This window comes from Dasypus novemcinctus, chromosome 21, assembly GCF_030445035.2.
Source record: "Dasypus novemcinctus isolate mDasNov1 chromosome 21, mDasNov1.1.hap2, whole genome shotgun sequence".
NCBI classification, from domain to species: domain Eukaryota; kingdom Metazoa; phylum Chordata; class Mammalia; order Cingulata; family Dasypodidae; genus Dasypus; species Dasypus novemcinctus.
The window spans coordinates 56,539,920-56,566,637 of record NC_080693.1 but is presented as its reverse complement, the minus strand read 5'-3'; the positions used below and the strand labels follow the sequence as shown (position 1 = coordinate 56,566,637).

The window sequence follows — 26,718 nt, the reverse complement described above, 5'->3', positions numbered from 1 at the left end:
AGGCAGAGCTGGGATTAGAAGTCATGCCTATTTGACCCACAGCCTGTCTCTCCACCACACCCCTTTTTCTTCTCTGCTGATTGCCCATAAATAGTATGACTGGAAAGTAAAGCAACTGATTGCCTAGCTCCCAGAAGCAGTCTTGGTGACATTGCTCCCTTAAGAATCAGTTGGTCCCACATCATTTTCTTTAAAGCAAACTGCTTCTAAATTCCCACCTTCAACAAAGGGCCTGCATAGCCTCACATTTACCCTAACCTGGGAACAGCTCTAAATGTTGCTTCTACTCTATATTTACTTTCACTCTCTTTTTTTCCCCTTCTTTTCACCAATGCCCCCATTATACTAGAGTTATTATTGGCAGTGTAATTCGAACACTTTCTAAGCTCTTAGGGAATCCATGGGTATTAAAGCTGGGAGAGACCTTGGAGAGAGTCTAGTTGACCCCATTTGCTTTTCAGAAGGGTTTCCTGAAGCCCTCCCCACCCTACCCCCTTAGGGAGGGGACTCTACACAGCCAGAGGGCAAGTCAGCAGAGTCCAGCCCCCAGCCCCGGCTTCCTGTCCCCTCTAATTTGCTTTCCGCTGTGGCAGGGTAGTGGGAAGATGGAGAAGTAATGTGCACTAAGTGCTTTGGAGAGTTTAATAAATAAAAAGAGTTGTGCTACCCACATAGCGAACACAGTAAATAGCATCTTCAGTTTCTCTTAATGAAACAAGAAACATTCAGTCATTGTTCCAAGTGGGCTAGTTAAGATGGTTAAAAAAAAACAAAAAACAAAAAACAAAAAACACTGATGTTTTCTTCCATTTTAACACGGGGTTTGATCTTGGGATCTTCCAAAAAGCCAAAGGCTACCAACCAATATCAGACAGCATGAAAATGCGCTTCATTGGCCACCAGGGGGAGAGAATGAGCACCGGGATGGCTCCAGGCAAACAGTGCAAGTTATTTGGAACACAACTCAAAGAAAGGACCATGCCTCATTTCCACTTCTGAAGGATTGTACAAGTTTACAATTCTGCTTTCCCCTGGAGATGGTGGGGAGAAGGGCAGAGGGATGGATGATGTTTGGTGCTTTCTTTTGCAAGGCTGAATGAATGTGGGTGTCCTGTAGATGGGAGGAGAGAATTATTTCTTGGTTGGTTAGGATACGGATGATACGGGAACCTGTTCAAGTTTTAGCCATGTTTTTTAATCCCTGACCTCCAAAGCCTGGATTTTTCTTTCTTTCAGACTGTAAGCACATGTATAGCAATGAAGAACTCTCCTACTGTGTCAGCCTGTGGCCTCCTCCTTTTCCCTGAGACGCTTTTCCATCTTTTGATCTTCATTCCCCTACTAGAAGCATGCCTCAGAAAGCATCCAGCGATTCATGGAAAAAAGGTTGTAGTGGGGGTGGGGGGCAGAGATATGTAGGTAAGAAAGCTGGGTCTTATTTTCAGCTTTGCCCCTCTGACTTAGTATGTGATGCTAATAATTATTTCCTTCCTCATTCCCTACCATCTCTGTGATTACGGAACTACCAGGAGGATAAAAGGATGACGTCTAGAAAAATGCTTTGAGCTTTGATCCAGGCAGGATAAAATAAGTTGCCTTTTATGGCCTTTTGGCTTTTCATCCTGGCCACCCTTTTAATTTCAGCAGGGCCTGAAGGGGTCCTTAGTAAAACATGGACTAACAGGAGAAGAAAGGATGAGGAACCATTAATGCCCAAGGGCTTTGCCAGTAAGAAGTGCTGAGAATGACCAGCCACATTCACTGAAAACAATAAGAATTTCACTGACTCAGATGCCATCTTTTACTGTTAGAAACTGAGAAATTCTGCAAGATTGGAAGATCCAATTGTCAGGTCAGGCTCATACCCAGCCATTTCCTCCACAATACTCAGTGCAAAGACAGATGGATCCAGACCTAAATTCTAGCTCTGCCACTTAGTAGCAGGGTGACTGTGGAAGAGTAACAGCCCCTTTGGGCCTCAATTTCCTTATAGTAAAATAAGGATAACATTTACCTCTTGGGGTTGTATAAAGGATTAAAGGGATTAATATTTCTAATGCTCTTAGAGCAGTGCTTGGCTCAAAATAAAGGCTATTTTGTAAAATAAAATTATCATGGTAGGATTAGTATGCATAGAAAATAACTTATGGAAGTGGCTGGCACATACCTGTGCTTAATAAACAGTAGCTCCCTTCCTACTTCATCTTGAAACGTGAATTACCACTGTTATAGCCTTCAAATCCCAAAGGGAGAAATTTCAGGCCTAGAAGAGTTTTCCCTCAGGAAGGTGAGAAGTAACAACTGGTTGTGGAAGAAAAGAGGCTAGAAAAAGGGGTAGCGACGTCTGTGGAGGGTCGTGCTGGCCAAGAAAAATGGAAATGTCTTTCTGGAAGGTTCTCCAGACAAAGGAAGAAACATGAAGACGAGAAGGACGCAATAAGGGGCGACGGAGGCGGCAGAGAATGCTGTGTGGTTCCCAAGGATAGCTGGCGTCTAAAGGTGGTGCCAGCTTTAAGGAATCGGGGGCGGGCGGGAAATAAGTGGGCACACAGCGGGCGATCCGGGTTCTGGAAGGACCCGAGGGACAGAAGAGAGGACGGGGGCCGGGAAAAAGATGTGTGGGCGCGGCCTTGGCGTCCGGGTCTCGAGGTGAGGAAAGGAAGCGCAGGTATTTTAGAGGTGCACTTGAATATGGGGCGGAGAAGAGAGCGAGAAGACTGCAGAGATCAGCTAGAGTCGATGGGGAGCAGGGGCCGTGAGGATGAGTGGCTAGACGCCGTAGAACGCCACCAGGGAGGTCAGGTGAGGGAAAATGGGGGCGTGTAGAACTAGGTTTTCAGTGGGGAGGGCACCAGGACGCCGCGGTCTGAGGCCAGCACCGGGCTTTGGGGTGCTCTTACCCGCGATTCCTACTCCCCCGTCTGGCCCCCGCTCTGCGGCTCGTGTCGCTCGCAAATACATTGGCGCCCCCTTTCCTCGAAGGGTTAAGGAGACACATTCCCATTGGCTGCCGGACAGGCCCTAACCCCAACCCGCGCTCTTCCTAACTTCGGGTGCGCGGGGCCCTCATATTTGCATATAGGGGGCGCTGGGCCTTCCATTGGTCCCTGCAGCAGGCGGCCATGCCGCGCACCCCCTCTCGAATGCAATTAACCGTCCCTGAGCTGAAAGCGAAGCTTCCGAGGTTGTCCCGGGAGACGCTGGGGACGCTCAGGCCGCGCCCACCCGCGCCAGCGGCCGCTCCCGCGCTCGCACGGGCCCACCCCCTGCCCCCGCCTGCTGCGAGTCGGCAACCGGCGCGCAAGGCAACCGTCCGGCCGCGCAGCTTCCCCCTGTGCTAGGCTCGGATGAGGGAGGGACATCTTGAATGGAGACCCTCTAGGGAGGGTAAATATCTGAAACCGGAAGCTGGAGGTGGCGCGGGGAAAGCATTGGGTTGGGATCCAAGTGAAGATCTGAGGCTTAAAGTAGCATTGAGCAGTTGATATTTTCTCTCTGAAGACCAGCTCCTTTAGCTGTAAAATGGATATGCAAACCTATAGGGAGCGACTCAGGCTTGTTGATAGGATATCGCCTGCAGAGTGTAGGGTCCGTGGCCCCAGCACTAAACTGACCAATAAGAAAGGACCTCCTAGGCCTATGGACGCGGCGGTGAGCCTTAAGGGGACAGGGATCTTGGTTTCTCACAGGTGGGGAGAGGAGACACAGTACTTGGATTCAAATAATTATGGTTTGCCTTCTGTTTACTCTGTCTGAGCCCAGACTACTGCCTGCCAGACTGCTTGCAAAGGACTGGGAGGTAGTAGAGCTGTTTCTGCATGGGTTAATTAAACTTTTGGGGAAAGATCAAAGAGTCGATTTTAAATTCCTGAATCATGGTGTTTTTAGGAGTCTCCCTTGTGGGTTGAGCCCCAGATTTCTTTCTTTACCCTTCATTCTTCAGATTTTTTTTCCAGGTGCTTGGCTTGATGCCACTGAAATCTAGCTCCTCCTGTTAAAAAGGATAGTTTAGTTCAAAGGAGTAAGACTGTAGGACATTACTGGCTACTGCAGGTGGAGAGGGGAGGCACTTGAGGGGAGATCCATAAAAAGAGGAGAAACATCCCTTCTCAGGAAACCTATAATTGAAAGGACTAATAGAGAACATTAACCCAGGGAAGTTCCCTGGATGATGTAACTAAATTTAGCAGACTCACTGGGAGCAATGTGTATGTGAGTGTGCCCAGGACTTCATGCTGCACTGTGATGGGATTTGGGGGAAATGACTGGAAACCTCCCCTTCGCCTTTCTGATCTGCCCAGGCAGGAGGCTAGAGGCAAAGGCATGGCTTAGCCTCAGGCAGACACTGAAAGCCTAGCCACATGGTGCTTAAATTTACCTCCGGTAAATGAAGGGTCTAAGTGGAACCAGTGGCCCATCTGCCACTCCTCCGGAAACCTCTCTGCCGCCCAGTCCTCTTCTCTTTTACCTCCAGGTGGCCCCAGAATCTACTGCCCCTCCCCCTTTCTGGGACCCAGGTGACCACCATCAGTTGGCCACCCAGCAGATGCTTCCCTTAGACCAACTGTCCCAGCTCTGTTCCCTTCCCCCATCAGGCCTCTTTCCCCAGTGTCCTACCAATCTGCTCTGCCAGGCTCCTGCTTCAGTCCTTGGTCCCTCTGGAATGATATTGTGATGGAAATGAGGGAGAAGATGCAGGAGGGAGCAACTAAGATTTACGGCTTCCAGAGGGTTGCCATTAAAATCCCTGACAACTGGTTATTTATGAAAGGGCTGGCTGCAGTGGCGCTAATAGGCCAGAGCCTGGCACCACTTTCCTTTGGGGTGATGACAGGAACAAACAGAGTAAGCAGTAGAGGAGCCCCCACTGTGGAGCAAAGTAGGCTACTGCCCCATCAGGCAACCCCTCCAGGGCCAGAGAGTGACAGCCTGGAAATCAGAGTGCATCAGTAATTTGTGCCAGTCAAACCAGAAACAGAAAAAATCCGCAAGGCAAGGACTGAGGGACTTTCTGGACCTGGGCGTGGAAGGATGAAGTATTGGAGGGTCCTCTCTGAGTTCCAACTCTGAGGCAAGAGGATGTGGAAAAACAGGTCTAGGACTGTTGTCTTCATTGTTGGTTTTTGTTCCTTAGGCACCCACCTAACTAAATAAAACAGTGAAACAACAAAGAAACCCTCCAAAGGTTGTTTGTTCTGCAGTTGACACAGGGACTCTGTTTCTCAGCTTGGGGCCCTTTAAGAAGTTAATGTCAAAAAGAGAAAGAGTCCTGCTCCTGCTCCTCTGAATCGAGGTCCCTCCTGAACCAGCAGAATATCTCAATCTACATATAATACCAGGAGTTAAAAATGCTTTTTGACCTGAATAAAAGGGGAAAATGGAAAGGACAAATGAGTTTATATGGCTATGAGTCTCCAAAAAGAGCCGGGAGGTTATCTGAGGGGTTGCCATTATGCACACCTAAGCAGAGTCCCAGAGACAGATAAAGTAGATATGACCCCAGGTATTGGTTCTTCTCAGGGCTACAGAGATCCACAGGTTCTATGGTCATGGCAAATGGAGTTCAGTGCCATCTCAGTTGGCCCTACGTTTGAGATTGTGTTTCTGTGTGATGGAGCTGGACTCAGATGTGGTCTCTGTCCACAAGTCTCTCCTGTTGCTTTTACCGGAACTGTAGTTGTTGCTGGGGTTTAATGTATACCCAGGGGACCTGAATCTCTGGACTGACCATGTGATAGCCAGGCCCTGAGCCTCAACAGACTTGCAACTCCTACACTCTGGTTTATTGGACTTACCCCATTCATCTAACATGGAGGTGAAGAAGGTCAACCACCACACCAGGGAGCCAAGAGTGCCTACAACTGAAAGCAGGAGAATTGCATCTAGCATCCATGTGGAATCTAAGCCCCCTCTTGATATAGATGTGGAGTGGACATAACCATTCTAAGGTCCACAGGATAGAGGAATAGACTATGGATTAGGGTGGACTTACTGATATTCTATTCACGAACTATTGTGATTAGTAATCGAAGAAAATGTGACCTTGGTGTGGAGAAAGCGGCCAAGGTGGGAGTAGGGAGTGGGAGGAAGAGATGTGATGTGGGGGCATTTTGGGAGTTGGCGTTGTCCTGGGTGGTGCTGCAGGGACAGTTACCGGACATTGTATGTCCTCCCATGGCCCACTGGGTGGACTGTGGGAGAGTGTGGGCTATGATGTGGACCATTGACCATGAGGTGCTGCAGTGCTCAGAGATGTATTCACCAAATGCAATGAATGTCTCATGATGATTGAGGAGGTTGTTGTTATGGGGGGAGGAGTGGGGTAAAGGGGGTGGGGGTAGATGGGGACCTCATATTTTTTTAATGTAACATTAAAAAAAATAAAGACAAAAAAAAAAAAGTCCCTTCTGAAAGTCCTTCCTTCCTGTGCCTGGCACACATACCAGGGATAGGGCAGGGAGTGGGAGGGAGGCAAGGATACCTAGGTGACATTTTGCAAACTTTTTTATTTCTGCAGTGTATGAGGGAATGTTATAGAAGCATGTACAGTCACAGAATCAGGATTCTTCTTAAATCAGAAGAGACCTTAGAGAGTACCTGGCATATCTCGTTTCAGATGTGGAAACTGAGGCCCAGAGAAAAGGGATTGTTCACCCAAGGTCTTACAGTGGATTCATGGAATCCATTGTCCACACATTCTTATCACTGTTATTAATGAAATAGAAATTGCTGCCCAGCACCTCTTTTAAGGTGGCAAGTATCTGAAGGGCCTTAACAGAGCCCCTGAGAATGGGGCTGCTCAACTGTGAGCAATGGAATTCCTGGGCTCCTGTTTTTACCTGGTCATTCTTCATCCCCCTTCACCTTCTCGGGAAAACAGCTGGCGCTGAAGGAAGCTGTATATAGCTGTTTTTAGGGCATCCTTTTCTTGATGTGGATGGCTCCTAGAAACAAGTTCCATAGAAAGTGCCCTGACTGCAGGTTAAATAATAGGCACATGGCTTGGCACTTCCTATAAGCAAAGCACTTGGCTAGCTGGGTGCGGTGAGTAACAGACATGGGCACTAATGGCTAATACACGTGATACCAGTAGCAAAAGGATCCTCTGCAGTCTGCGTAGACTTTTTTCCTCCTGAGAGCATCTATTTTCCATTAACATTTATTTTAGGTGCATCACATTATATGTATATGTGTGTAATGGGTTCATAATATAGTCTTTATTTACATATTGATATTTTAAACAGTAATAATTATAATGTATCAGCAAATCTAGACATACAAAGCTGCTCAATGCATGCAGAATCTTTGCTTTTTGAAAATAGTTCAGTGAACAACTTGAATATCCCACAGTTAGGGAATGGTGACGTAGATTATGGTAAAATAATTTATGGTAAGAAAAACGTAACAATTATGAAGTTTTATAGTAATGTGAAAAAAGTTTTACCTAATAGTAGTAAGTGAGTAAGTGAAATAATTATAATTTTGTCAAACATGCTTTTTTTTTTAAGATTTTTTTGAAGTACTGGGGACTTCCCATGTCGGAAGTGGGCAATCAACCACTTAAGCCATTATTTGTTCCCCAAATGTGCATTTAGATACATTAAAAAAAAAAAAAGGGAAATATTATGGGAGCATTTTCAAAAAAAGGTAAAATCATGACCCTCATACCAATACACAAATGAACACAGGTTAACGATTTTATTTAATTCATTCAGTGAGGGAAACCAGGTAAAGTGAACAATGTTAAGAAGTATTGATTATTTTAGTAAAGAATGTTGAAATGAATTGTAAGAAGAGACAAAACCGGTTCCTCCCCACCCCCCATTGGGAGAAAGAAAACAATTGAACCTCTCAGGATTTGCATTTCTATAAATTATCTACAATCTACAGAGTTGTAAAATAACTCTGTTGAATCTATTTGAATCAGATAATGCAAGGAAGATTGCACACATTACAGATAAATTTTATCTGCTAAGTCTTGAAAACAGAGGTGGGATTATAGGATTTTTGAAAAAGTTTATTGGGAAGTGAACATGGCTCAACTGATAGAGCATCCCTTTACCATATGGAGGATCCAGGGTTGGATCCCCAGGGTCATGAAATGTTTAAAAGATAATTTGGTTTGCCCACACATTTTAGTGACATGGTAGATGTGAGACATACCTGGCTTCTGTTTTTCCTGAAGTTTCTAAAATACCATACTTGACCTGTGACAAGTAAAGCCCAATCAATGGTATCTCGGCCTAATCAATAGTCTTCTTTCCATTGATTATTCAGTTTTTCTCTTTCTCAAACTTGGGCACAGAAACAATTTGCACTTTATAAGTCATCAAGTTGCAGAGTCCTGAGGTTGTAAGAGAAACAGCAAGGTCCTGGGATAAGATTCTGCTCACATTCTTTTTCTATGGAGTTGAGAGTCCAAAGGTCAGAGTCACTGCTGCTGTGCAGGGCTGGGTAAGGTTGGAATCGGAGGTTGAAGTGAAGCAGCAGTTTCTACATGGGCACTATTTTCTAGGCCTGCTTCCTGCTTCTCCTTTTTCCTGTAGTCCACACCCATGTCACCCTGATGCTACAGAGCTAATCTGTGCAGTCCAGTACGGTGACCATTAGCCATGTGTGGTCACTTACGTTTAAATTAATTTAAAAAAATAATTTAATACCTCAGTCTCATTAGCCAATTTCAAGTGCTCAGTAGCCATATATGATGACTATGCTAGCAGACAGCACAGCTATAGAACATATCCACCATTGCAGAGAATTCTACTGGGCAGCACTGCTGTAGTGGAACGATCACTCCACCTCAAATTTCTCTCCAACCCCTTTTTATGCTTACCAAACTGATTATTCAAACAATCAAATGTCACTTCTTCTGGGAAGGCTTTCTTCTTGGCCCCAGGAAAAAACAATTTGTTCTTGCTTCTAAAGCCCTATCACATGGTATTATACTCATTTATGCTTTTGTCTTCCCGATGGATTATTGAACTCATGGTAAGCATAGTGGGTGTAGTGGTTAAAAGTGCAGTCACTCATTACCCTGGGTTCAAATCCTTGTCATGGCACTTACTAGCTGTGTGAGCTTGGGCAAATAACTATGTCTAAACTTCAATGTTCTCATCTGTAAAATGGGAATAAATTTTCTTGTAAGGACTAAATGAGATAATCTGTGTCAGGCACAGAGAAACCTCCACTCCTCTGAATCTTTTTTTTTGCTTTAGTACCTTACAACTAGGCCTGACACCTACCAATTGAAGATAGGAATGAAAGATTTTCCCTGAAATATGGATATCACTTTCCATTCCTTCAGTATCCAACTATAAAAGGTTGGTACTTGCAACCCCTCTTTTGACAATTCTATTGGAATTAAATGACTAATTTTTAAAATCTGTCATTTAAAAAATTAGCTCCCTGAAATATCAAAACAACCTGTTATAAGACAAAGTTGAGTTTATTTTTCCACAGCAAGGAAGGGCATTATCTTGACAGAGTCATAGTAGCACCTCCTAGGAGTAAGGAGTAAGTTGTGATATCTGTTGAGTCTAAAATTTGGTTTAAGGTAGTGAGGCAGGCTACTAGATTAAGGACTCAAACAGATCTGGAATCTGGGGAAACCAGCGTGACCACGAATATCCCACAAAATGGCTGCTGGAAGAACCTGAGAGAACCTCCATTTGGAACAAGATTTCCTCCGGAATAAAGGAGAAGCCCCAGATATTCTCCAGGGGCCTTATCATTCAGTCCTCCAGGGGACTGAGGGGTGGGGTAATCAATCAAAACAGCAAACAACTGGGATTCTTCCTCTTACATTAGCAAAGGGGTGGAATAATTAATGGTTTAAAACACAAGTGCAAAAGCCAAATCACCCTTGTTCTTTTTCTTCCCATGCCTGGAAGAAAAAGAAACTTGGGGAATTGTAATCTGTAATGGGGAATTTGTAGTCTGTAAATCAGCCCTCTATCTCTTTTCAGCCTTTTTCCTCTCTACTTGGGACCCATAATCTGTTATTTTCTCCCATTTCTCTTCTCTCTATTCCTTAATAAATCACTGGCCTAACTCAACTGGCTTACACTTAAAATTCTTTTTTTTTTTTTTTTTGTAGTTTAGCGAAGAACCGAGAGGAAATCTGGCAACAGTAGGTCTTTCAATGTGGGGAATGGAGTAGGTGGGGAGTGAGGAGACTTGATTAGGATTGGGCAAAGATCATAATATAATTTAGGGGGAAGCGAATTTGGCTCAATGAATAGAGCATCCACCTACCACATGGTAGGTCCAGGGTCCAAGCCCAGGGCCTCCGGACCCGTGTGATGAGCTGGCCCACATGCAGTGCTGATGCGCACAAGTGATGTGGGCTATGGGTGGGAGGCTCTTTGTCTCTTAATAGATAACCTAAGCTGTCTGTGACTTGTGGGTGTGGGACGATAAGAGGCTGCAGTCCTGCCCTTGGTAACTATGGCAGTGACTCCAGTCCCAGGAAACGGTTTAACAATGCAAAGTCTTTAAACTTTAAATATTCAGGGAAAATGCAGATCAAATGGGCTAGAGGCTTATCTAGAATGTATGAAGTCCATGCTAAAAGCTTACCTAAAATGTGGAAGATATATATGCTAATTCAAGCCTATTGAGAACTGAAACAAAAGGACCATTTAACCTTTCTTCTCTGTATAAAAGAAACTCGAAAGTCTTGTTTGGGTCTCGGGATTGAAACAGAAAGCTCCTGAGTCTGGCTGGCCGTCAATAAACCATTTTTCCTTCTGGAAATCATTCCTGAGTCCTGGCCTCTCTAGACGCAAATAATTGAACCTCTCTCAAATACTACAACACAAGGAGCCACGCAATGGTGTCCCCTGCGTAGGGGAGCCTCACATGCAAGGAGTGCGCCCCTTAAGGAGGGCTGCCCAGCGCAAAAAAAAGTGCAGCCTGTCCAGGAGTGGCACCGCACACACAGAGAGCTCACACAGCAAGATGACACCACAAGAAGAGACACAGATTCCTGGTGCCACTGACAAGAATATAAGCGGACACAGAAGAACACACAGCAAATGGACACAGAGAGCAGACAACTGGGGGGCGGGAAGGGCTGGGAAGGGGAGAGAAATAAAGAATAAATCTTAAAAAAAAATAATATAATTTAGGATTGGTAGACACAGCAAGGTGAGGATTTTGAAGGGCAAGGTTCTGAGAGTCTTGGAATGTACACACTGTCATTTGATGCTTTCTATTGAAGAGTTGAAGGTTCTTTTAGGACATTCCTAGAATGAACAATGAATTTATTTGCATTTTTAACTTCAGCGCAAGTTTCCTGAAATAGTTAAGTCACAACTGTGTGGGTGTAGGTGGTTTCAATTCTCAGAGCTTTAAAAAAAGCCAATAAGTAAAATTAAGGGAAATGTATCCAAGTTGCTGAGGGCATTGTCCCTCTAGAGCAGGGGTTCTTAACCTTTGTTTCACGGACACATTTACCAATCAGGTGAAAGCCATGGACCCCTTAGTAAGTCCACACTATACTGTATATTATTTAATAAATATATCACACCCACACCAACATGTCCCCAGAAGAATAACGTTTACTTTACATTTTCGTAACAAAGCTCATGGACCCCTTGGGGGTCTATGGACCCCTGGTTAAGAACCCTTGCTTGAAAGAGTTTAAAATGGAAGAGTATTCTTTTGGTAACTCAGTGATTTGAGTTTTCAACAGATATCCCACTCCCTGATTTACTCACCATTTCCCACAACCCTTCATCTCTGTTGATTGTCACTGGTCCGGTTAGGAGGCAGAATTGGGAAGGCTTATTCTCCTGACTGAAACCTAAAACTACTCAGGGACTTAAAGACCTAAATTCTCTGGTTAGATGTCACAGAAAAGTTTCTTTCCAGATTTAGTTGGTTTCTACTTCTTGGCGAAAGGGCACTTCTGCATTTACTTTTCCATAAACAGCATGTGCAATATTTAGTATCTTCTGGACTACCAAGGAGTAAATTCAAGATGTAATTACTTCATTATTTTATAGAAGACAGAGGAACATAGACAATGATAACCAGCATTTGGAACGTCCAGTTTTTCTAGTTTTTTTCCCCTAAGATGCCAAGAATAAGGTCATTGAAAAAGGTGTGTATGCTCATAAATGAAAGCGACATAAATATAACATGGATGTGGAGACCACTAAAACCTTCAAAGAAGAGAATAAAGAGAGCTGAAATAAGTCAGGAACACCTCGGAGGCTGACTACTAATTTTCTTTTGAGTATAGCAGAGGATGACCAACTTTTTCCCTTCCAGTGAGAAGACAAATTTTAACAGCAGGAGGAATTCAAATGAACTCTAAGGAATAATTTCTTTTTAGAAGAGGTACGATAAAACACCAGCTGGACGAACCAGATCGATGGCTGGGTCTCATTTAGGGGGAAGGGGAGAAGTCATGATAAATGCCAAAGAAAGTCTCATCTGTAAGAAGACCCTTGGTGAAGTGTTCATGGAGGCAGGAGAAAAATGAAGATGACCTCTCAGTAGTCGTTCAATGGAGCTTTCTCTTTCAGGTTAAAGAAGTAGGTAAACAGCTCTTTCTAAGACATAAAAAATAGGCTCATTCCGGTGACTTCGCAGCTCAGAAATGAGAAAGGCCTTAAACAGCAGCAGAGCACTACTGGGGTCCACCGGGCACTACAAGTCCCAGCAAGCAGCGCGTGAGGGCGGGGATTGTTGACCGTTATGACGTTTGGGAGGGGCCAGGCAGGGTCAGCGCCCCTCGGTCTTTTAGCCCCGCCCCTACCCCGTCCTTATCCTGTTGCTGTTGCGCCGCGGTCGCCCGCTATCCCTGGTGAGTTCGTGAAGTGAAAGGGGGCAGTTAGGTCCTCGGTTTCCCAAACTCAGGCTTCCAGTCCTGAGATAAGGCCTTGGGTGGATAGAGGTGCGACCGGTTTCGATTTTCACCTCTTCACCTTTCTAGGGTGATCAGTGGGAGTGGTTTCCTGGAGTCCCTGGAGCCCCTTCCGCGGCCTTGGAGAGTTAAGGAGCTGTTTCTCTTCAGAAGGGCAGGGCTTCTGTTTTGTGGTCGGGTACGAGGCTCCTTGGGCAGAAAAGACGTCTCTGACGTCGCGAGGGCCAAGAGAACAAGGGAGCCGCCCCGACGCGTCCTGGCGTCACGTGAGGGCGCCGAGGTCGTGGGGTCCCCTATCTCTCTCTTCCACGCCATCGCTGTGTGGAAGGTTGAGGCAGGGGCCTAGGTACTCTAGGCCAGTGACTTCCCCTTTGGCCCTTATTTTCCCCATTTACGAGAAGGTCTAATCCCTGAAGCCCCATTGCTTCAGATCAAGCATTCTGCAACTTTTGAAGGAGATGGTCTAGGCAGCCGAGAAGGAAAAGGAGGTCTAGTAACCACAGCGTTCCCATCTTACGCTTCGGGGGCTAATGTCTCCTCTCACATGATTTCAGCCCCTCCCGGGCATGCTAACTTTTCCACCGCTTGGATTCTTTGTTCCTGATTGAAGTCAACAAGTGGCCATGGTTGGAGCTGAGTAGAATGAGGATGATTCACTATATCTTATCTCCACTCTTGAAAAAAACATTTCAAGTTGGAGGCTTTCTATGCAATAGGTTTTTGCAGATTATGGAGAGTTCATGATTAAGGAATATTCAGATAGCTCACTTTCCCACGTATTTTCAGGGGGATTTGAAACTCTGCCTTTCAGCAGACCTGATAGCTGTGGAGTGGAAAGGACCCTGAAAAATGTAGTTAGTAATTCTGTTACTAGGCACTAAGAAGTTGTATTGTCTTTCAACTCAGATAGTACTTCTGGGGCTCTTTAAAAAAAACGCGATTGTGCTTGTTGATATAGTGGATATGTTTCCTTATTTTCTTAGGTGGAAAAAAATTAAAATGGACTTCACTTCTTTTTCCTTGGATTTAGGATCAAGATTATAGGTGAAAAGTTTCTTAGGGATTATCTAGCCTGATCCACACATTTTACCAATGAAACTGAGACCTAAAATGAGGTAATTTGACTTGGCCAGGGTTCTCAGAGCTAGTTAGTTGCAGAACTAACACAGGAACCCGGGTCCTTTGGCTCCTAGCCCAGTCCTCTTTCCATTACATTTCAAACATTTCACTGCCCATGTCACTTCAGGGCTTAGCAGAGTCACCCCTTTCGAGGAAAAAATGGATAATCTCAGTGAAGTGGAGATTTAGCATACAACTTTGAGCTTTTCCGCAGTTTCTTGCAGTTGTCTGCATTTTCTATTCTCCCACCAGTACAGCTGGCACTGTCGTGGTGTGGTTGTAGGCTTGTTTAGGAGAAACTGGGCAATCCAAACAGTTGTTAATGAGTAGTATGAAAACCTCTTGTGGGTATAACATTTTTGTAAATCACCTGAACGTTCTTAGGTAAAGAGATTAACTTGGGAATTTTGGGTTAGAGTAAATTAAGTGGCTCAATGATTTGAGGACCAGTGTTTGTGTTGCTTTGCTTTTGTTACTTTTCTCAGGCACATCTGCACATTTATAGTATCCATTGTGTAAGCATCTTCCAGGACTTGGGAGGAATGGAATTCAAATCAGTTAATCCATTTTACTAATAGTTTAGAAAATAAAGTAAGCAGAAAGTTGAAGAGATTAGATTAAATGTGGCTTTGACATTATTTATATTTTATATTACTATTCCCAAATGAAGAATTTTCATTTCTTTCTTGGCGTGGAAGCATTTGGTTTCCTCCTATGAACTAATTCAGAGAAGCTACTCAGAGTTTTCATTTCTCTTGAAAATGTGCCCAGTGATATAAAGGACATTTGTAAAAAACGTTGACCATTCTTTAACGCAGACTTTTCATTGTTTTTCATAAAGCGATTTGGTGTTAGTGATTCAGCCTATGTGAAGACAGAGCTTTAGGAACAGTGATGAGTTGATTTGGTGGAGTATTTGTAGGAAGGTTTACATCCTTTTTTCCTTTTCTGTTATAAAGCACATTGGTGTAGTTTGCAGATTCATACAGAAAGCACAGAAGTAGAACTGGCTGTTCTTTTTCTTCAGGAGGACGTAAGAGGATCTATGTCCTCATGGAACAGCCATGGGAGTAGTATATTAAGCTTGAAAAGCTCATTAGATGGAAATGTGGCAGGCTTTTTTAGAAGCCAGTAACCAGTGCCTGGGACTTGTTTTTAAAATACATTACCTATTGTTTTCAACCTCCTCTGAAGACCCTAAACCTTTTTGAAACTGAGCCGGAAAAAAAAAAAAAAGAGTAGTAGCGATGTCAGAGGCCAAATAAAGTGCCTCAGACAGTTTGTGGAATGTCTGCATTATTTTCTCAGATAATGAGGTTTTTTAAAAATCTCTTATTTGTTCTCCCTAGTCACTCCTTATGTGACTGGTCTTTGATTTGGGGGTAGGTGTAAGAAATTAGGTGAAATTCAATTCTACAGTTTGTAGGTGGCCTAACACATTCCACTGTTTTTTCATGACTCAGTAGCTGTCAAGACTTCTAAATTTAACTTTTGGTCTTGTTTATCTACTCTCTTCCTTGCCTCTGAGTTACTGCTAGAATTAGTAGTGGATTGTGGACAGATTCTGTAGTGGGAATAAAGGAGCTTAAATAAAGGGTTTAAAGGAGGGGGACGCTGGTGCTGACACCATTTCAATTTTCCTTCTACACTTCCCACCCCCTTCACATGCACAAATACTTCTTTCTAGACCACTTTTTCAGTAAGGTAATTTTTCAAGTCATTGTTTGAGCCCATTTCTCTTAGAGAATTTTGTCATTGGAAGGGAAGAAAGGCTTTTATTTGGCCTTAAAAATCAGCAGATACTTGCCTTCCGGTAAAGCCTTACTGACCCAGCTCAGATTGGCATGATTATGCTCTAGGTTTACCCCTGGTTCTTTTTGCCCTCAGCTTGGGAAAGGGAGAGAAGTATTGCTATTCTTCGTTCTACCTGTCTCTTCAGTACCTTCCCCAGTCTTGGCAGGCAATTTGGCCTTTATTTCAAGAATGATTGAGTTTTGAATGCCCAGAGTGCCGTTGAATGCCCTCCGAGTCCTTCTGGAAAGATGATGAAATCTCTGAAACAGGAAACTTCATGGAGTCTCTTGTGAGATTTTATTGGTTGTTTTGAAGATAAGCACACTGACATTATGAACAATTTGTACACAATTCTTAATGTATGTATGGAAAATCTTAAAGACTTAGTAGTTTTGATTCTTTTCTAAAGGTATCCAGACTTTCCAGCTTAAAATTTGGGGACAAATTTTCCTGAAGAGTATATCAAGTACTACTGTCTTCAAATGTTAATAAGCTGTTACTTCATGAGTTCCATTAATTTGTAATTTAATATCATAAACTCTATATACTTTAATTTTCCAATCTTTCACAGCACATAACAAAGTTATTAGGAAAATTGGACTATCATTACCAAAGGTGTTATAGAGGATAGAATTCTGACAGGGCTAAAAGCAAGGAGCAGTTTTCTTTAAGTAACAATTCTACTGAAAAACATGGGACTAGAAGTAAGTTAAAACATTTAAGACCTATTAAATGCATGACTCTGACTCCAAACTACCATTTAATAATCCCCATATTATATTAAAAACTGCCTGCCTGATGAAATGCTACATTGATATCCAAGACAAAGTTGATTATACCAAAAAATAAACAACCTGCAAATGATTTTACCTTCTAAAAAAAAATTTAAGCTTTAGAAATGGAATGTGGTAGGATTGCAATCTCCTTAAAAATGTTTCTTCTAGAGCTTCTTAAACTTGCATTACGAAATAGTTGATAAAAATATTCCTCAGTATTATACAAGAAGGGTGAAACAGCAACTACTGATAAGACATGGTATATACAACATTAATCAGACTTGGCTTCTTTCTCTCCTGCTTCCTCAGAGACTGTACTCTCCTTATTTTTAATTTCTCAGTTTTCGGCAAGTAAATCTGTAGTTTCTTGGTTAGCCACTTTTTAAAAAAAATGTTTAATTTTTATTTATTTCTCTCTCCTCGCCCCCTCCCCCCCCCCAGTTGTCTGCTCTCTGAGTCCATTCGCTGTGTTTTTCTGTGTCCACTTGTATTCCTACCAGCTGGGAATCTATGTCTCTCTTTTTTGTTGCATCATCTTGCTGCATCAACTTGCCGCGTGTGCGGTGCCACTCCTGGGCAGGCTGCACTTTTTTTGCGCTGGGCGGCTCTCCTTACGGGGAGCACTCCTTGCATGTGGGGCTCCTGTACACAGGGGACACACCTGCGTGGCACGGCACTCCTTGCTCACATCAGCACTGCGCATGGGCCCCCTCCACCACGTGGGTCAGGAGGCCCTGGGTTTGAACCTTGGACCTCCCATGTGGTAGGCAGATGTTCTATCCATTGAGCCAAATCCACTTCCCTTTGGTTAGCCACTTTGACCTGTTTTCCCTTTACTCCCCCTTTCCCTTTTGGTTGTACTTTTTTGTCTGAAGATTTATCCTTTTCTACTGCCATTTGTGGCTTCATTTCCACTTTCACAGGAGCAGGTTTAGCTGTCAACCTCGCTTCTCTCTTGGGCTCCTGCTTCAGCATCCCTTCCTTGGGCTGACCTTCCTTCCTCATTGCGTAGGGAGGGCAGGGGCCTGATACTGGAGCCATGGCAGGCACTGAGAACCTTCACCAGGCTCTTGCCTTTTTTTTTTTTAAGGAGGCACCAAGGATTGAACCTGGGACCTTGCACATGGGAAGTAAGCACTCCTTCCTTGCATTTTTGAAAAGCAAGCGACCAAGGTTGCTTGTTGGCTTTTCCAGAGTGATGATTAGGATTTCAGGTGAATTAAAAGAGTTTTCTTTGGCTGACATTTAAGCCTCAGAACATGAACTCTTTCATGTCATTTTGTATATGCATGCTATCCTTTCTGCAGAGATTTTGCTCATTAGCCGACTTCGATTGGCATGTGGTCTGGGTTTTTCTAGTAAGAAAAAGTATTGAACCACCCATGCCCTTGGCTGATCTTGTCTTTCAGAGTAGCATCATTTGCAAAACAGCTTGCAGGAGTTTGAGTGTGTGGAAGGTGGGTAATGGTGTGTGAATTTGATGGGTCTTTAAGGAAATCAAATCTGCGCCTTTTGCTTTTTTGGCACCATGCCACTTGAACCAGCCATTCCAGCTGAACCAGCCGTACCAAGAAGTGACATAGCTCTTGGAGATGATCATTTCCTTAACCTATTTTAGAAGAGAGAAAGCAGAGGCACAGCCACTTTTCTGATGGTAGCCAGCAAATTGAGAGCAGGGCTAGAAAAAGAACTCCTAGCCCATCATCACCCATGCCATTGTTTACCTACAAAGCCTTGTCCTTTCACATTTTGATGACTGGCATGCATATCTTAATTCATTCATTCAATGAATACTTAATGTGTGATTACTATGGGTTAGGCAGTGTGTTGTGTGTACAGTGGGGAAAGAGAGTAGTCATGGTCCTTGTCCTTGCTATTCATACAGTTTAAAATTGGAAAGACAGACAAATTATAGTGTTGTGAAGGAAAAGAACAGGAGTATGGTATTTAAATTAATTGAGGGGAAGGCTGTGAAGTCACACTTACCTTTGTTTTCATGATGCATTGTCAAAGGACACATTAAGGTATCTTATATGCTCAGATAAGTTTGTGCTCCAGCCTTGGGACAATGGGGACACGTTACCCTCATTATGAGTGGAGGGCCACTGGAGGAATCTGCAAGCTGAGGAACTTTCCTGCACACCTTGCGGTAGAATCCAAGAGAAACACTTATCATGCAGGCAGCCACTTATCACTGGGAACAAGACCTGACCTAGACTGGAAAGCGATTCTCTCTCTTTACTTTAGAAAAACTGATGTGAGGTTTGAGGTTGAGGATGCGGTCAAGCTTATCACAAAACAGAAAATTGATGCATTTCTTAGTTCCTTAGTTCAGTCCCAAGACTAGACAGTTCAGGGCTCAAAGTCCCCTTGCCTTTCTCTGTGAAAAGACCAATTTCTGGAAGTTGGAAGAGGAGGCCTGGTTGCTTACACTTCAAAACAAAACCAGGAAATAGGGTGGGGCAGGGCTAGAAAAGCTGCAGTGTTTTTTTGATTATATTTTTAAAAATTAATTGTGGGTGTGTCTTTATCTGTGTATGTGTATACAGTCGTCCATGTTCCAACAGCTTGATTTGTAAGGCATTATTTAGTATATGGATATGTATAGCTATTTTCTCATCTGCTTTTCAGAGCTGCAATATTTTTTTTTTTCATTTCCTGGTAAAACCCTGGGTTGAGAATCATGGACTCACTGAATATTACTGTAAGCGAGGCATTTAAAATGAGTGCATGTGACTCATTTGAGATGCAGGAAGTATCAAGTCTCAACAATTCTAAAGATATTGTTTCGTTTATGTACTGTTCGTACCTCCAAAATAGTTTCTGATCTTTGACGGCATTAGCTTGCTGCCATCCAAGCATGGGCTGCTTTTTTCTGTTTCTTTGCCTTTACTCATGCTGTTTCCTTAACATGGAATGCCCTCATCTCCAAATCCATTTGTCAAAAATCTTAATCTTCCTTGAGGGTTAATCAAAGATTCTACTCGCTCTCTGAAGCTTTTCTTTTCTTCACTTCCCTAACCCAGTTGCCATCTCCCCTTCTGAACCTCAGAGCATTTTGTACTTCCTATTCCATTTATCTGGCAGTCATTTATATACTAATCTCCATATTAGATTGGGACCCTTTTGAGGGCAAGAGCTAATTACTGACATCTGTTAAACCCTTTCTTTGTGCCAGACTCTATGCTAAGTATTTACTCTTGTCAACTCCTCTACTTTGCATGAAGTGCCCAGCACTGATTTAAGGGCTGTACACTTTATATTATTTCAATTAATCCTCACAAAAATAAAACAAATGAGGTAGGTATTAATATAGCAGATGAGGAAACAGGCACAGAGCCAGGCTGGTTAAATAAATTTCCCAACATTACACATTTATTAGGTAGTGAAGCTTGAATTTTGTTTGTTTGTTTGTTTGTTTGTTTGTTTTAATGTTACATTAAAAAAATATGAAGTCCCCTTATAGCTCCCACCCTCCTCACCCCACTCCTCCCACATCAACAACCTCTTTCATCAACTCGGCACAGAAGCTGAAATTAGAATTCTGCCATTCTGACTTAAGAACCATGCTTGTCACCACTGCATGTCAGATAATCTCCACTTATCCCTATCTTTCTTCCCACTTCTGTCCCCAGCACCCAGCAGATTACTTTATCTGTAGATGGGACTGATATTTGTATGATAAATGGAACTGAATGGAGAAGCTGAAATTCTGAGAGCTTGACTTTCCTAAAGTCACAGGGTTTGTTGGGAATAAAAATCACAATGGCTGAGGTCATTTTTCTCTAGGCTGCTTTACTCATTTAAGGCATGTAGAAAAAGGGAATAAAACTAGCTGTGAGCAGAGAAAATATGTGAGGGCAGTGATATAGAAAATAACCTGTGGTGAAAGGTCAAAGGTATTCTCAGACTAGTCTTACAGCATAGGAAATTATAAATATGAAAAACTCAAAGTGAAACAGAAAGCAAGTCAATTCTTGTCCAGCTTTTGCTTTTCCTGACTTGCCTCGAACAGAATGTTCCCTGGGTGAAAGCCCAGAAATTTCCAGCATTTCAGACAACACTTTTTTTGCCTTACTCTATTCCATATCTCGTAACAGGACGCCCACCATGGAAGAGATAATGGAAGATCCACCCACATCAGCTGTCTTGCTGGATCATTGTCATTTCTCTCAGGTCATCTTTAACAGTGTGGAAAAGTTTTATGTTCCTGGAGGGGACATCACATGCTATTTTACGCTCACCCAGCATTTCGTCCCTAGACGAAAGGATTGGATTGGCATTTTTAGAGTAAGTAATTAACCTAGTACAAATGATCAAGAGTTAAAGGTAAATCTTATTTATACATCGACTCTATCTATGTGTATTCAAGCATTTTATGTGTTATGTCTGACCAATATTTAAATTCTAGACTAAGCTCCGCAGGACTTTCCCCTTCTCATGACAATGTATGCTGTGGAACTTAAGTATTAATTTCAGTCTCGATCTAACTTAAATAAGTTGGAAAGTCTTCTAATCTCTCAATTTTTTAACAGTTTCAAAGACCAAGTATAACTTTAAAAAATTACCCTATTTAGAAATATCCGTCTATGACTTGACTGGGTGGCCCAGCCCCTTATTGCATAACTTCTGTGACTTAAAACATCACTTTCCTACTTAGAACAGTATTTAATTTGTTTGAATATGAATGTCACAAATATGGAAAAGATTTTGAGTTACCTGGTCAGATATCCTGCATCCAGGAAGTCTATTCCTGAATAAATTATACTTCTTTATAAAGATTTCCAAGGACAGAAAGTTTCTGAGTTCCCTTATTGACCTCATCCAGAATGTAATAACCCTGTCAATTCAAATACAGAAACTGTGTGTTTTTCATTATAATCAACTTCCTCCCAAGTTACCGCCTTTTCTTCCCATGTCCCTCTCACTGTTTATCTCTCACACACAGATACGCACACACATACATCATAAAGACAAATTTTCCTATTTCCAGAGACAGGCGATAAAGGTCATATTTAAGTAATTGACAATGCTGAGGCACTTCAGTGACCTTTGTTTTGACACCTTAGTATGTCATGCCAATTTTGTGTATGCTGCTTATCCTGAAATCAGATACCATTCTTTTTTTGTTTTTTTGTTTTTTTTGTTTTTTGTTTTGTTTGTTTTTTGTTTTTTTGTGTGTGTGCCAAAACCCGGGAGATACCATTCTTGACTGCACTGTGAAGGATCTGTTGCTTACTCACATCCCACAGTGAATTCCTTTTTCTTAATTGTTTAGTAATGGAGCTAAACCATTACTGTCCAGTGCAGTAGCCACTAGCCACATGTGGCCATTGAGTACTTGAAATATGGCTAGTGTGATGGAATTTTTTATTGTAATTAATTTAAATGGAAATATCCACATATGACAAGTGACTCATTATTGGACAGCACAGGTATAGATAATAGAAAAAAAGAATAGTTCAAAAATTACTTATTGGGCTTTGAAATGTAATCTGTAAAAATTTTTTTGGCAAAACAATGATTTCTGTTTTGCTTAGATTGGTTATTCATATTTTCTAAGCTCTTAGCAGCTGCTTGTAAGGACTTCATCATAAGCCAAAGGAAAAACCTTATGCTTTCTAAAAACAAATATTTAAAAGCATTTAAAAATAATGCATCTATATTTGGAATGCTTCATGCATTTCAGCTTGCTATGCCTCAAGAAAGAAATAATGGTTAACCCAAAGAAGGACCTCTAATGTTCTTTGTTCGTAAAAGCTGTTGACTCGAATTCTAACCTGAAGCCTGAAAGAAAGCTTTAAGACTACTAGAGAACCAAGATTCTTTTTTTTAAATTTGAACCTACTATGTGCCAGGCCCTTGATGAAGCTGTGTGTGGGTATTCTAATCTAATTCTTATAGCACAGCAGCCCTATGAGGTGGGTAGTATTCACTCTTGTGCACAGATGAATAAAATGAGTATACTCAAGAGGTGGTGACTTTGAGAGATTGTGACTTTCCCAAGGTCTCACAGTAAGTCTGATTTCATTTGAACAACAGATAGTAAATTAGAGAACAAAAGAGTTGACCATAAAGATTTTTCCTTCATATCTCACTTCCAAAGCTCTCCCAGCATTCTTTTGTACTCCTTATCACACCTAACACCAGTAGTTCCTGACACCAAGTAAGCAGTAATGTTTTTGAATACATGTGTGTGCTGCATCTTCTCTATATAGAAAAAGCCCCCAACAATCATAGAGCCTAAAAGCAAGGGAAGTTAGCTTTCCTTCCTTCAAATCATTGTGTAATCCTGTGCTCCATACTCTACCTGGGCATCTCTAAATGTTTTCAAGGTTTCAGAGAAGGGAAATACCATGACTCAAGAGGCAGACTGAGGCTAGGAAAGCCATTTTTTTTTGCCTTGGCTTTACTCTAGTGGAGAGCCAAGGACAGATATTGCAGATGGCTAGACATTTCCTTGTACCAAGGCAGCAGTAATTCTGAGGCCCTCCCAGATGATGTTTTGGTCACAGTGCATTAAGAAACTCCAGGATGTGAATGAGGACTCCATGAAATTCATGCTTTCTGGACTACCACAGGCTGCAGTGGCTCTAAGATGCTTACAGCAATGGGGTGTGTATTAATGAGACATTAAAACATGCCCTAGTATGTTCTGATGAGCTTTTAGTATAGCCTTTTCAATTCTGCTCTGATTTCTTAATATATAAAAAAAGGAACTTATTTTTAGTTCTTTTCTCTCCCGCCTGCTCATGCAGGGTCAAAATATGGAAAGATAAGTCATTTTGCTTTTTCATTTCTTGAGTTTTCCCCTTGAAGAAGGTGAGACAACGGCTTCCTTTCTATTCTCTGGTCTGCTCACTTCTTCCAGATAAGATTTAGGCTTTTTTTAATCCCTCTTACATTTAGTGAGAATATTTTCCACTTAGCCAGCTTTCTGCTCTGAGGCATGTTTTGTTGTATCCTTGTGTCTTATAATTTATTGTGTTCAATATGGTTATTATCTTTATTGTCAGCCTTCATTAACATGCATTAAGAAAAACACTGAAGAAAGAAAACTGTATAGATCTGGGTTCTTTTATCTGGTGCTTCATATCCTGTCCCTCAACACCCCTTCCTGAAGAATTTTTTTTTTTAGATTTATTTATTTATAAAGTTAATTTCTCCCCACTCCCCCCCCCCCCAGTTGTCTGCTCTCTGTGTCCATTCGCTGTGTGTTCTTATGTGTCTGTTTGTATTCTTGTCAGCAGCACCGGGAATCTGTGTCTCTTTTTTTGTTGTTGTGTCATCTTACTGCGTCAGCTCTCGGTGTGTGCAGCACCACTCCTGGGCAGGCTGCACTTTTTCCACACTGGGCAGCTCTCCTTACAGGGTGCACTCCTTGTGCGTGGGACTACCCTACACAGCGACACCCTTGCGTTGTGTGGCACTCCTTGCATGCATCAGCACTGTGCATGAGCCAGCTCACCACATGGTCAGGAGGCCCTGGGTTTGAACCCTGGACCTCCCATGTGGTAGGTGGATGCTCTATCATTTGAGCCAAATCTACTTCCCTGAAGAATGTATTTTTTTAAATGCAGTAGTATAACCAAGTTGGTATAGGTAAAACTGAATTGGACACAGTAGAGGACAAATCATTGGAGAGGGCAGGTCAGAGGTGCTTTCTGATTTAAAAGTTCCAAGAACATCATTGTATGAAGATAGCAGGAACAAGGTTCACAGTCCCAGAATTTTGCCCCCCAGTCATTCTGAACTCTTATGTCTGACTCAGATAAAATTTTTGGAGTTCTTGTCCTAGGTGTTCATTAGCTAGTTTTCATTTCCTTCCAAGCCTGGTATTTTGGACTGTGTTTGCATGTTCATTTTTATTTGTGTCAGACATTTTTACCTTGTATAGTTATAAGTCAGAAAATAAGATTTGATCCTTGGTGTATGAATTTTGTCATATAATGAATCCATTCTATTGTGTTATTAAAAATATACATGGGAAGTGGACTTGGCCCAGTGATTAGGGCGTCTGTCTACCACATGGGAGGTCCGCGGTTCAAATCCCGGGCCCTCTTTGACCCGTGTGGAGCTGGCCCATGCACAGTGCTGATGTGCGCAAGGAGTGCCGTGCCACGCGGGGCTGTCCCCCGCGTAGGGGAGCCCCACGCGCAAGGAGTGCGTCCTGTAAGGAGAGCTGCCCAGCATGACAAAAAGTGCAGCCTGCCTAAGAATGGCGCCGCCCACACGGAGAACTGACACAAGATGATGCAACAAAAAGAAACACAGATTCCCATGCCGCTGACAACAGAAGCGGACAATAAAGAAGATACAGCAAATAGACATAGAACCAAAAACTGGGGTGGTGTGGGGGGAGAAATAAATCAATAAATAAATCTTTAAAAAATATATATAGATATACAAATAGAAAGTAGGTACAGGAAACCAGCAAGATGGCGGCTGAGCGAGGAGCTCCTACAGTCAGCTCCTGCAACAGGGCAGTTAATAAACACTCAGAACTATCTGGAGCTAGCCGAAGTACCTGTTTGGGGGCTTCAGGAGGCCAGAGGAATATCCTGCACCATCTTTGAAGGAAGGAAGGAGGAGACTGCCCATCTACAGAGAAGACTCATAAGTAGAGCACTCCACACCATGGAGACCAGTGCCCATCCTCCACTGGAGGCACAAGCCTCCTCGGGAACTGTTCCATGGCTGAAATTGAAAGCTCCACTTCCCAAAAATGGGGGAAGAAGAGACGGTTGGGCACAAACTTCAGCTACTGATGAGTAAATTTAGCAGGCTAAAGTATAATCCTGAGAACAGCTAGAGTTTGAGTCTGTCCAAGTCAGAAAGAGGCCAGTAGCTGCCATTTTAACTCTGCGCCTGGCACAAGGGAAAGTGGGGCAGACTGAAGAGCACAGTACTGGTTGTAACTGGCTTCTTTCCATCTAGATCAGACTGCAGCTCTAGCCTAAGCCCCAGTGCCACCTCCAGCAGGGAGGAGGCGCGGGGACCTGCACCAGCCTCTCTGGGAAATTACCAGCCAAGCTGTGGAGACCAGTGATTATCCTACTCTGGAGGCGTGAGCCGACCCAGGAGCTATTCTATGGCTGGAATTGGAAGCTCCATTTCCCAAAAACGGGAGGAGGAGACAGTTGGCTGCCAATGTTGGCTACTGATTGGTAGACTCGGCTGGCCAAGATATAACCCTGGAAATAGCTGAGGTGTGAATCTGCGCAAGTCGGGCGAAAGCCGGCTGATAATATCATGGTGAAGGTAGGAACTAGTTTCTTTGACCCAGATCAGCGTGCAGCCCTAACTAGGCTTCAGCCCTGCCTCTGGCAGGGAGGAGGCTGGCGGGCCCTGCACCAGCCTGTCCAGGTAACTGCAGGTAGCTTTGGCTGGCAGACTGAAAATCAGAAGTGTACCAGGGCAACTGAAGTCATCTTGGACCCGTACTGCATAGATTGCTGCCCATACCTGCAGCCCCACCCCCACATGAAGCTTCATCATTCTCTGTGAGCAACTACAGTCTAGGCCTGCACAACTGGGATTATTCCACAAAGCTGTGACTCTGTCCCTACCCCTGGCAAAGGAGAAAGTTGGGAGAAGTCTTATTGGCCCCTGGAGCAGTGCGGGCAGCTTGAGCTCCACGGCTTATAGCACCAATTAATACCTTGGCTCCTACTGCACAAGCAGCAGGGGAGAAAGGACAGGAAGCCCTACAGAGAAAAACTACACCCAGAAAAAATGCTCTAGTAAGCCAGATGCCAAGACACCAACAAAAAATTACAATCCACACCAAGAAACAGGAAGCTGTGGCCCAGTTAAAGGAAGAATATAAGCCTCCAGATGACATAAAGGAGTTGAGACAACTAATCATAGATGTTCAAACAAATCTCCTTAATAAATTCAATGAGATGGCTTAAGAGACTAAGGATATTAAGACGTTGGATGAGCATATCAAAGAAGAATTTGAAAGCATACATAGGAAAATAATAGATCTTATGGGAATGGAGGTACCATAAATGAAATTAAAAAAACATTGGAATCATATAATAGATTTGAGAAGGCAGAAGAAAGGATTAGTGAGCTTGAAGAAATGGCCTCTGAAAGTGAACATACAAAAGAACAGATGAAGAAAAGAATGGAAAAAATTGAACAAGGTCT

General features: G+C 43.0%; 1 protein-coding gene across 2 annotated transcripts in view; it reads left to right on the top strand.

Moving 5' to 3' along the window:
* Positions 1-12,727: 12,727 nt before the first annotated feature.
* CALCOCO2 (calcium binding and coiled-coil domain 2) overlaps positions 12,728-26,718 on the top strand; it is a 31,392-nt gene continuing 17,401 nt past the window's right edge. For both annotated transcript variants that reach the window (XM_058284031.2, XM_058284032.2), the window contains exons 1-2: positions 12,728-12,814; positions 20,664-20,853. In XM_058284031.2, the coding sequence (XP_058140014.1) occupies positions 20,674-20,853 (180 nt within the window). In that variant the 5' untranslated portion in view covers positions 12,728-12,814; positions 20,664-20,673. The remainder of the gene's footprint in view (positions 12,815-20,663; positions 20,854-26,718) is intronic.